The following is an 11591-nucleotide window of genomic DNA, read 5'->3' as shown; positions in this document are numbered from 1 at the left end:
TGCTGTGCATGAGGCCGAGTGGCCGAGGCAGCGAGGCAGCAAGGCAGTGTGCTGGCTGCGCATGAGGCCGAGTGGCCGAGGCAGCGAGGCTGCTTGCTGGCTGCGCATGAGGCCGAGTGACCGAGGCAGCGAGGCAGCTTGCTGCGTATGAGGCCGAGTGGCCGAGGCAGCGTGTTACTTGCTGCGCATGAGGCCGAGTGGCCGAGGCAGCGAGCAAGGCAGTGTGCTGGCTGCGCATGAGGCCGAGTGGCCGAGGCAGCGCGCTGCTTGCTGCGCGTGAGGCCGAGTAGCCGAGGCAGCGTGCAGCGTGTTGGCTGCGCATGAGGCCGAGGAGCCGAGGCAGCGCGCTGCTTGCTGCGCATGAGGCCGAGTGGCCGAGGCAGCGTGCAGCGTGTTGGCTGCGCATGAGGCCGAGGAGCCGAGGCAGCGTGCTGCTTGCTGCGCATGAGGCCGAGTGGCCGAGGCAGCGTGCAGCGTGTTGGCTGCGCATGAGGCCGAGTGGCCGAGGCAGCGTATTGGCTGCGCATGAGGCCGAGGAGGCGAGGCAGTGCGCTGCTTGCTGCGCATGAGGCCGAGTGGCCCAGGCAGCGTGCAGCGTGTTGGCTGCGCATGAGGCCGAGTGGCCGAGGCAGCGTGCAGCGTGTTGGCTGCGCATGAGGCCGAGTGGCCGAGGCAGCGTGCAGCGTGCAGCGTGTTGGCTGCGCATGAGGCCGAGGAGCCGAGGCAGCGTGCAGCGTGTTGGCTGCACATGGGGCCGAAGGGTCAAGGCAGCGGGCTGCACCGTCAGCCGAGCAGCTGACGCGGGCTGGCCGCGCATGGGGCCGAGGTAGCATGTTGTGCCGTTAGCCGAAGAGCTGACGCGGGGTGGCCGCGTCTGGGGCCGAGGCAGCGAGGCTGCTTGCTGGCTGCGTGTGAGGCCGAGGAGCCGAGGCAGCGAGGCAGCAGCGTGTTGGAGTGAACAGAGCTTACCTTAACAGGGTTCTTGGGGGAGAAGAAGGACGACCTCCAGTTGTTGATGAGGCCTTCATCAATGATGACGAAGCCTTCGATGTAGTCGAACCTTTCGCTCCGGTGGGCGCTGTGGAGCGAGACGAGGAGCTCCTGGTCTCTGGTGAAGGCCGCGAAGTCGGAGTACAGTACTCGGATCCATCTCACCCCATGAGGAGCTGTCTCCAGTGCAATCCGGGCTCTGATGATGATCCCAAACTGTCCCTGACCACCGAGAACTCCATGGAACAGCTCTGAGTTCTGCTCTTCTGAGCATGTTATCAGCTCGCCCTTGCCTGTGACCATATCGAGCTCGTGGACATTGCTGATCTGAGGTCCGTGGTGAAAGGCTTGCCCGCTTACGCCGGCGTTGGAGAGAGTGCTGCCGACCGACAAGTAGAGGTAGTCGGTCCACGACTTGGGCGCGAGGCCGTCGTTGGCTAGCGTCCAGTTCAACACATCGACCTGGAGATCACCCCCCGAGGCGTCGACATAGTACTCGCCCGTGGACGGCGAGCACGTCGGCTCCGGGCGAGGCGCGATCCGGCCGTGACTCATCTGGACCACGATGCCGTCCGGCGAGAGCGTCTGGCCCTTGATCGAGTGGCTGTGTCCCCTGGCAGAGACCGGCAACCAGCGAGCCGCGCGCGTGGGACCGAGGGGCCGACGCGGGCGGAGGCGCGCGGGGGCCGAGCCGCGCGCGTGGGGGCCGAGGAGCCGGGACGCGCGGGCTGGCCGCGTGCGTGGGGCCGACGCAGGCGAGGCGCGCGAGGCTGAGCCGCGCGTGTGGGGCTGGTCGCGCGCGGGCGGATTGGCCGCACGCGTGGGGCCGAGGCAGGCGAGGCGCGCTGGGCCGAGCCGCGCGCGTGGGGCTGGTCGCGCGCGGTCGGATTGGCCGCGCCCGTGGGGGCTGAGAAGCCGAGACGCGCGGGCTGGCCGCGCGCGTGGGGCCGATGCGGGCGGATTGGCCGACGCGCTCGGGCTGGTCGCGCGCGTGGGGCCGATGCGGGCTGATTGGCCGACGCGCTCGGGCTGGTCACGCGCGTGGGGCCGGGGGGTCGAGGAGCCGAGACCAGCCGCAGAGGTCGCTGCTGCTAGTGCAGGTCGACTGCAGTGGAGCAACCAAGGAGAAGACTAATGTACCGTCATTCCGGGCCCTCCTTCTAGCGCCATTCTGTTACAGTAAGTAACTTTTTTAGCCGTGGCCTCGGGGCCGTCGCGGCTCGGTTCGGGTCCGGAAGGCGGTGATCTCCGTGGGGGTGTCCCTCGGGGTCTCCCGGCGGCCGAGCTCGGTGGTTCGGGTCGGGAGGTCGGTTCGGCAGCTCGGGTCGGCGGTTCGGGTCGACGGTTCGGGTCGGGAGGCAGCTCCGCCACAACTTCGGGAAGAGGCGACACCGTCTCGCACCTGCACACAGGTCGGGCCGAGAGCTCGGCCCGACCCCTCCGACGATCAAGTTAGAGAAAGATGTGGAGGGGATAGTGGATGAGGCAGAAGAAGAGCCTCTGAGTGTTTTGTGTCTGAGTGAGTTCCTCCTCCCTTTTTGTTCAGGGCTTCGGGGTATTTATAGAGGAGGTTTGATGTTACCCGACGTAGCTGTCTGCAGGGCAGGACTGTACCTTTGGTGGCGTCTGACATTGCCACTGGGGCTGCGTGGGAGACCGGGAGATCGCAGGGTATGGGCGAGCTTCAACCGTTACCTGCTTCTGTCTCGTCCTGTTGTGCTGGGTCTGCCATTTTTTGTCATATCAATATTATTTTGGAATTATTATGTTTATCAAGATGTGATGATGAAGTAGTTTGGTATTGAAAGGTAGTAAATGTTCATAGTTTTTTGGAAGAATAGACAAGTTAGGATTACGGAAGATGGTTCTTAAGGCTTTAGAATAAGTGGTCTCAACTGATGCTTCATCTCATTGTCATCTAAAATAACAACCTCTATCTTTCTCCGCAATTCCCATAAGGTTGCAAATTACGTTATCCGTAATGGGCATATGATGTTCTAAGAGATAAGTGGAGACCATATCATGTTCATCCACATGCAAATTATTATAGAATAATCTAACAAGTCTAGGATATATAGGTTCACATATTTGAAAGATTTAGAGGATATCTAGGTTAGCAAACCATTGAGTAGATTCCAAATCACTTAATTTCTCTAAATCAACATATTTACCCTTATGAATATTTCTAAATTCTATGGTTGAAAATTTGAGGGCATGTTGATGAGAATCGAAAAGTAGAGAGTCATAGGTTTCATCTAATCTCCTCTTCCCTTTATCCCTTGAGGATCTTCTAGAAATTATAGAGACTACAATTATAAAGACAAATAAGAGACAAGAATAAGTAATGTAAAGGGAAAATCAATTTGGTTTAGGAAATACCTTAGTAGTTTTTCCTCCTTTTGATCACCAAAAGGATGTTTGAAATTGATCCTTGATTTAGTAGAAAAATGAGGATTCTTTTGAGTTGCTAGAAGGAGAGCAAGAGGTTCAAGAGGTTTAGAGCACTTTGGAAAGGTATAGAATGAGTTGGGATCGGTTCTATCATCGGCCCTAGCTTGTTCTTTATATAGGGCAGGTTACGGGCGGTGCTATCGCCTACAACCCGCGACCACTAGCGGTGCTACTGCCAGTTGAGCGGTGTCACTGCCTACAGGCAGTGAGCACTGCTTCCATTGTGGTGTGGTGCAAATCTGAGTAATGCTTACATTGTGTGGTTCTATCTTGCAAGATTTTTATGTGGTGCACACAAACTTCATAAGTTCTACTTTTGTAAGAGGAGAAAATTCACACCATAAGAGGATACAATTCGTACACAAACATCATATAAAATTCGTGTATAAAAAAATTCATATGGCTCATTACACATATCGTAAGTCCATGATTCAAGTGAATGATCTTGTAAAATAGAATTTAATAAGAAAATCCAGAGAAAATTTTAAAGAGAAACTAATGTATCTGAGATATTTAGCATACCTAATTCTCTTCTTATAAAATCAAATTATTCCTCAATCAAGGGTTTTGTAAAAATATCAACCAATTGATGTTTCGTGTCAATAAATTCTAAGATTACATCATGATTATTAATATGATCTCATATAAAGTGATACCTAATGTCAATATGTTTAGTTCTAGAGTGCTGAATAGGATTTTTCGTTAAACATATTGTACTTATGTTATCACACTTTATAGGTATATTTTTTAGGAGAATTCCATAATCTTCTAAAGTGTTTTTCATCTATATAACTTGAGCACAGCATGCACTTGCTACAATATACTCAGCTTCGGTTATAGATAATACAATCGAGTTTTATTTCTTGGAAGACAAAGAGACAAGTGCATATCCTAAAAATTGACATGTCCGGATGTGCTTTTTCTATCTATTTGGAGCAAAATCAGCATCGGTATAACCAAGCAATTCAAAATTTTTAGATTTTGGATACCATAATCCTAGTTTAGGAGTTCCTTTTAGGTATCTAAAAATCATTTTGACAGCTTTTAAATGAGATTGTTTGGGGTTAGATTGAAACCTAGCACAAAGTCCTACGTTAAACATGATGTATGGTCTAGTTGTGGTGAGGTATAGTAAACTATTTATCATACCCCTATAAGCTTTTTGATCAAAGCTTTCTCCACCTTCATCAATGTCTAACTTAGTAGAGGTACTCATTGTCACGTCCCCCCTCCTGAATATAATTTTCATTCAGGAGGTGTGAACCTAACTCAAGATTGATAATATTATAATTCAACAAACAATTCAGGATCCAATCACACATTTAAGGTCACTAAGAAAAACATTCAAGTCATTCACCTCTACAATCCACAATTCACAAAACTTGTGCAATTTATAATCATACATCATGTCATTAGATGATTCTTAAAATCCAAAGGCAACTTAACTAAACCATAACCACATCATAAATCCATAGTTGTGAGAATATATACAATTACAAAACCAACATGTACCACATGTTTATATCATTCATTACATAATTTTAACTTAACATTCCCAAAATCATAACATGAGAGGTACTTTTCAAATATTTACAGATACATCAATCTAGATTTGTCATTAATATACAGAAAAGGAACTTATATAACATCAACATATCAAGTACGAAAGATTTACCCCAAAATCTTCTAGCTTCCCACTGCCTCAACCCAAACTATATATTTTTACGAGTGATAAGCTATCCTGAAAAATTTATATATCAACGGGGTGAGCATATAAAGCTCAGCAAATGACTAACATATCCATAGCAAAGAGGACAGGTTTCAAACAAATAAGGTATCAAAATACAAAGCAGAGATACAAGATGAAACAGTAGCATGTTTTGTTTGAATGCAGAATTACAATGTCGTATCGTTCGAAGCACGTTTTGTTCATACAATCGAGGAAAGGTAATTGGAGCATATCATTGGCATAAGGAGCATATCGATGACATATGATAATTTCAAGGCATAACAAAGACGTAAGGAGCATTTTGGATATCAATGGCATATGAAACAGTTCGGAACATATCAATGGTGAATGAAATGCTTCAGAACATATCAATGGCATATGAAAATATTTCGGAAGCATAAGAAGCATTTCAAAACATATCAAAGAACAAATATGAAATAGAAGCTCAAACGTCGTATCCTAGCATAGTGCATGTGAGGTTTAACTTAGTGGTGGCTCCACGCCGTGATGAGTTCTCGACTCCATCCACAGGTAGCCCTTTCCTACTCGAGCTCTCTCACCCTGCCCAAGTGCTAGGTCGGCTCTGAATTTCATATCAAACAAATAGAAGGTGAAGTGAGATCATAACATAATATGGTCCATCCATTTCTGAATGACCACCAAACATAAGTCTCCCATGTTTGGGAGCTCCATCCACCCATGTCTGAGTGAATTCATAGGGGGCCGGCAGAGCATCGCGGGCTCTAAGCATAACTCCCTTTACCATTTCTGGAAAAGGTTCACATTTATCCCACAAACACCAGAGTACAAAGGAATAGTATGAATAATGAAATTAGCATATATCGGAAGCACATGCGGAACAACGAAATGTACATATGCCTTTCGAGTCAATACGATACAAACATAATCTTTCACAAATGTATTCAGATTTGAAAGGAAACAAAAGCAAGAGCATACAAGGATTTCAAGAAATCACATATAGCTCAATTGAAATAAGAAAGTTAGATGAATTCAATGTCTAAAGAAATGAAACTGGAAGAGGCACATATCGAAAGCAAATACGGAACAATGGGATGCATGTGCCAAATCATTACGATACAAACATGAACTTAAGATGATAGCTGCAGATGTACAAATAAATAAAGGATAAAAGTTTACAGAAATTTAAGGTAATAATGTAAAGCTTAACTGAAGTAAGAGTTTTTGCCGAAATCAATTTCCAAAGAGAAGAAACAAGAAAAGCCGAAATCGACCAAAGCTCGATTTTGGCAAAATTTGATAGGAACATTGTATGAACTATTTGGATAACCAATTATGCTCCAATTTTTATAAAATAGGTGTCATTAGAAAGCTTTGTCAATCTACTTTTAGGAAAATCCAGTTTTACAAGAATTGGAATTTACAATAGGGAGTTAGAGATAATTTCATAGCAAAAGGTCTGAAAATATTAGTTCTATTTTACTGAATCCATATGGTCGATGAAAGCAGATGTTTCAATTAGTAATTGTACTCCAAAAATTTCAGATCAAGTATATACAGAAAGTATTTTGAGTCTAGCTTCGAATAAATCATACTTTGTATAAATCTGAGTTCACAGCAGAAAGTTATAAGCAATTAAGCAACAAGAGGTCAGAAATTTCAGTCCCTGTTTTGCAGAATCTGTATGGTTAATTTAAATAGAAGTCTTAGTGGGTATTTAAACTCTAAATCATTTGATCTTAGTATCAAAATGAATATTTTTTTGTCTACTTTCAAATGGAATAGGTTTTGTCTAAATCAGAGATTATTACAAAATGTTATGACCGAAATATTGCATAGAGGTTAGATTACCGAAAAATTACAGATTCATGGCTTTGTATCAAAACGAAAGAAGGTCTGGTTCTCAGTTGAAATCTTTCAAATTTTGCAAAATAAAAATAGAAACAGAGATTAAGGTTATTGTGGGATGGGGTTAGAACACTTGCCTTAAAATTATTTGAATCCCAAATGTGAGAAAATTGATAAAAAACCTCAAGCTCTTTTTCTTCTTCCCTTCTCTTCTCAAACTCACGTTGGCTGCAACTCTTCAGGTTTGTTTCTTTAACCTTTCATCTAATTATTTGGGTTTTGGCTAATGCAAAAGTTACAAGGTGTCATGCATGTATGAAAGGAGCTAGGTGTCATCTTTAGAGCAAAGATAAGTGGCACCAACCTTAGGTTAGCTAGTGACACATGTCCACTATTTTTTTTTTTAACTTAAATCTGAATCTTTCTTAAATTATATCAAACTTTTAATATTTACTCTTAGGTCCCTAGCCATAAAATTTTAATATAATATTATTTAATATAAAATAATTATTAAATAATCTTTATTTTTACAAACAAACCTTTTACTAAATTTTCAAAAATGGGGGATGTTACACTCATAGGAGTATTGATAGCCTTTGGACTATCCATATTAAATCGTTTTAGCAAGTCTAATACATATTTTGTTTGACTAATAAAAATACCATCATTAAGTTGTTTGATTTGCAAGCCTAAAAAGAATGTAGTTCCCCCATTAGGTTCATTTCAAACTATAGGCTCGTACTCTTGTCAAATGATTCGCATAAAGATTCATTTGTAGAACCAAAGATAATATCATCAACATATATTTGAATAATAAGAAAATTATTTTTAAAATTTTTAATAAATAATGTGGTATCGATCTTGCCTTTAGAGAAATATTTTGAATAAGAAAGGAGCTAAGTCTCTCATACCAAGCCCTTGGGGCTTGTTTCAATCCATAGAGAGCTTTAGTCAATTTAAACACATGATTAGGAAAATTATCATTCTCAAATCCGGAAGGTTGTTCAATATATACTTCTTCGGAAATAAAACCATTAAGAAAAGTACTTTTAACATCTATTTGAAATAACTTAAAATTATTACTACTAGCATAGGCAAGGAGCATCCTTATGGCTTCTAATCATACCACAAGAGTGAAGGTTTTTTCATAATCGATACCTTCTTCTTGGTTGAAACCCTTGGTCACTAATCTAACCTTGTTTCTAACCACGAGACCAAATTCATCTTTCTTGTTTCTAAAGATCCATTTAGTACCAATAACTAAATGGTCGTTTAGCCTCAGAATAAGCTTACATACCTCATTTTTCTCAAATTGATTCAACTCTTCTTGCATTGTGATAACCCATAAATCATCTTTCAAGACCTCGTCAATGCATTTAGGCTCAATTTGAGAAAGAAATGCGGTATGGCACAAAAATTCTTTAGAGAAAAATGAGTTTGAACCCCTTTTGTTGTGTCTCATATGATTAGCTCCTTAAGATGAGCATCTACATACTGTTAGGATCGAGAGCACTAAGAGGGGGGGGGGTGAATTAGTGCAGCGGAAATCTTACAGCGATTAAAAACCAAAAGCTGCGTTCGTTCAATAAAAGCTATTATGATGCAAAAGCTAATTCTCAGTTTGTATCTAAGTGCAGTTTGCGTCTAAGCGCAGATTGCGTCTATGCGCAGTTTGCGTCTAAACACAGTTTGCGTCTAAGCGCAGTTTGCGTCTAAGCGCAGTTTGCGTCTAAACACAGTTTGCGTCTAAGCGCAGTTTTGCGTCTAAGCGCAGTTTACGTCTAAACTCAGATTTACGTCTAAATGCAGTTTTACGTCTAAATGCAGAAACTTGTTCGTAAAATTATAGAGGACAGTTTGCAGTTATCAATAGGATCAAAATGTAAGTGTAAACTGCAAAGAAACTCTTTTGTAAAAGCACGGAAGACAGTTCTGCAGAATCAAACGTAAACGTAAACTGTAATGTACGAAAATACGAATTTACGTCTGAATGCAGATTCGGAAGAACAGCACTTAGAACTTGTTCGTGAAAGCGCAGAGAGCAGTAGTAATGGAGGAGGTTTGCAGTAATGATAAAGTGCTCAAAAATAAACGCAAACCAGAGATTTAGAGTGGTTCGGTCAGCCTTGACCTACTCCACTTTTGGCTTCCTCCACCGACGAGGTTGCCGACGTCAACTAGCTGCCTTCCTTCAATGGGCGAAGGCTAACTGCCCTTTTACAGTTTCTCTCCTTTTGACAGGCTCAGGAGACAACCTTTACAGATCCTTTCTCTCCTCTCTTTACAACTCAAGACTTGAAGAACAGAAGGAGGAGAACTTTAGGACTTTACACAAATTTGAGCTCTTAGAATCACTGAAAAGATCAAGAATTCGGTGTGGATCTGTATCTTTTCAGTGCTGAATGGGTGGGGTATTTATAGGCCCCAACCCAGTTCAAATTTGGAGCTCAAAACGATCAAATCGATCAAATCCCAGAATTCTGGGATCAGGCGGTTGCACCTCTTGACTGGAGAGGTGGCACCGCCTGGCAGAGCTCGAAGACTGAGCTCAGGCGATTGCTTCTCTCTGCCAGAGCTCGAAGACTGAGCTCGGTGATTGCATCACCTGGCAGAGCTCGAAGACTGAGCTTGGTGATTGCATCACCTGGCAGAGCTCGAAACTGAGCTCGGTGGTTGCATCACCTGGCAGAGCTCCAAACTGAGCTCAGGCTGATGCACCTCTCTGCCAGAGCTCGAAGACTGAGCTCGGTGATTGCATCACCTGGCAGGGCTCGAGACTGAGCTCAGGCTGATGCACCTCTCTGCCAGAGCTCGAAGACTGAGCTCGGTGGTTGCATCGCCTAGCAGAGCTCGAAACTTGAGCTCTGGCGGTGCTACCTCTTGGCAGAGGAGGTTGCACTGCCCAGTCTAGCTCGAAGACTGAGCTCTGGGCGGTTGCACCTCTTGGCTGGGGCGGTTGCACCTCCCAGCCTCGCAGCCCTGGCGGTTGCACCTCCTGGCTGGGGCGGTTGCACCTCCTGGTGCAATCAGGGTCCGAATGGTTCACTCCATTCGGCCCACTTTGAATCTTTTCAGGGGCCCAATTGCCCCAAGATTAAGCTAATGGGATCACCTCCCATTTTCATGCTTAATCATCATGCTAACTACGATTAACTCTAAGACAACTTCTGCAGCTTTGCTCCGATGCGTCAATCGCTTCTTCCGACGAGTTTCCGGCCAACTTCCGTCGATCAACCGATAACCCTCGGTGATCCTTCTGCGGACATCCGGCAAACTCCTGGACTTTGCGACGATCCACTTGGCGAGTTCCGACGAGCTTCGCTTGGCAAGCTTCTGGACTTCTCGGATCTGTCCTCGCTGAACCTCCGACGACCGTCCGAACTTCCGTCGAACTCTTGAACTCCCAACGTGATCATGATCTTGACTCCGGCGCAACACCTGCTGCTTGTCTTACTCTTATCGTAGTTAATCCTGCACACTTAAAACAAAACTTCGATCGAGACAATTAATCCTAAGCAATTAACCAAGTTGTCCGGCATGTCATTGGTCCCTCGACGCTTCGTTTGATTCTTCGGCGCATCGTCCTCTCCTGCGGCCTATTGCCCAATCGGCCAGTTGACTCCGCAACTCCGATATCCTTGGCACAATACCCGCTCTTCTTGGCCCGATGCCCGAGTCCACGGCCCGAAGCCTTCTGTCGATACGTCGACCGATCCACCGGCCCGACGTCCAATCTTCTGACATGTTCCTCCGGCACAACATGATTTTCGTGCTTTAATTGTCTCATCCTGATCAAAGCATCCTGCGTCACTCAAAACGCAGATTAAATCATAAACATATATCAAGTAGTTTCATCATCAAAATACGAGATTCAACAATCTCCCCCTTTTTGATGATGACAACCACTTGATGACGGAGTTAAACTTAACTCCCGGAGTTTAAACAAACTCCCCCTATCAATATGCCATATTGATAGAACCTTGAATTTAAACTGAATTCAAGTCATTGCAATATTCATCATGAATACTTGCAACACGTCAACATGAACATATGCATACACTTATGCATCACATGTCATGTCATCAACATACTTGAATTTAAACTGAATTCAAGCCCTGGCGGTTGCACCTCCTGGCTGGGGCGGTTGCACCTCCCAACCCCCACAGCCCAGGCGGTTGCACCTCCTGGCTGGGGCGGTTGCACCTCCTGGTGCAATCAGGGTCCGAATGGTTCACTCCATTCGGCCCACTTTGAATCTTTTCAGGGGCCCAATTGCCCCAAGATTAAGCTAATGGGATCACCTCCCATTTTCATGCTTAATCATCATGCTAACTACGATTAACTCTAAGACAACTTCTGCAGCTTTGCTCCGATGCGTCAATCGCTTCTTCCGGCGAGTTTCCGGCCAACTTCCGTCGATCAACCGATAACCCTCGGTGATCCTTCTGCGGACATCCGGCAAACTCCTGGACTTTGCGACGATCCACTTGGCGAGTTCCGACGAGCTTCGCTTGGCAAGCTTCTGGACTTCTCGGATCTGTCCTCGCTGAACCTCCGACGACCGTCCGAACTTCCGTCGAACTCTTGAACTCCC

The 11591-nt window shown here is 45.3% G+C and overlaps 1 protein-coding gene across 1 annotated transcript; it reads right to left on the bottom strand.

The window, feature by feature from the left end:
- Window positions 1-783: 783 nt before the first annotated feature.
- Window positions 784-1545, bottom strand: LOC135649041 (cytokinin dehydrogenase 5-like). The gene has a single exon (XM_065167138.1). The coding sequence runs from the start codon at window positions 1543-1545 to the stop codon at window positions 784-786; it is 762 nt and encodes a 253-aa protein (XP_065023210.1).
- Between the last annotated feature and the right edge of the window lie 10046 nt (window positions 1546-11591).

This window comes from Musa acuminata, chromosome BXJ3-9, assembly GCF_036884655.1.
Source record: "Musa acuminata AAA Group cultivar baxijiao chromosome BXJ3-9, Cavendish_Baxijiao_AAA, whole genome shotgun sequence".
In the NCBI taxonomy this organism is placed as follows: domain Eukaryota; kingdom Viridiplantae; phylum Streptophyta; class Magnoliopsida; order Zingiberales; family Musaceae; genus Musa; species Musa acuminata.
The sequence above is the reverse complement of the archived record's forward strand: the minus strand, read 5'-3'. Positions and strand labels throughout refer to the sequence as shown.

What these genes read in the sequence shown, in the direction of transcription:
- LOC135649041 (XM_065167138.1), bottom strand. Translation starts at nt 1,545, where the DNA reads ATGAGTCACGGCCGGATCGCGCCTCGCCCGGAGCCGACGTGCTCGCCG.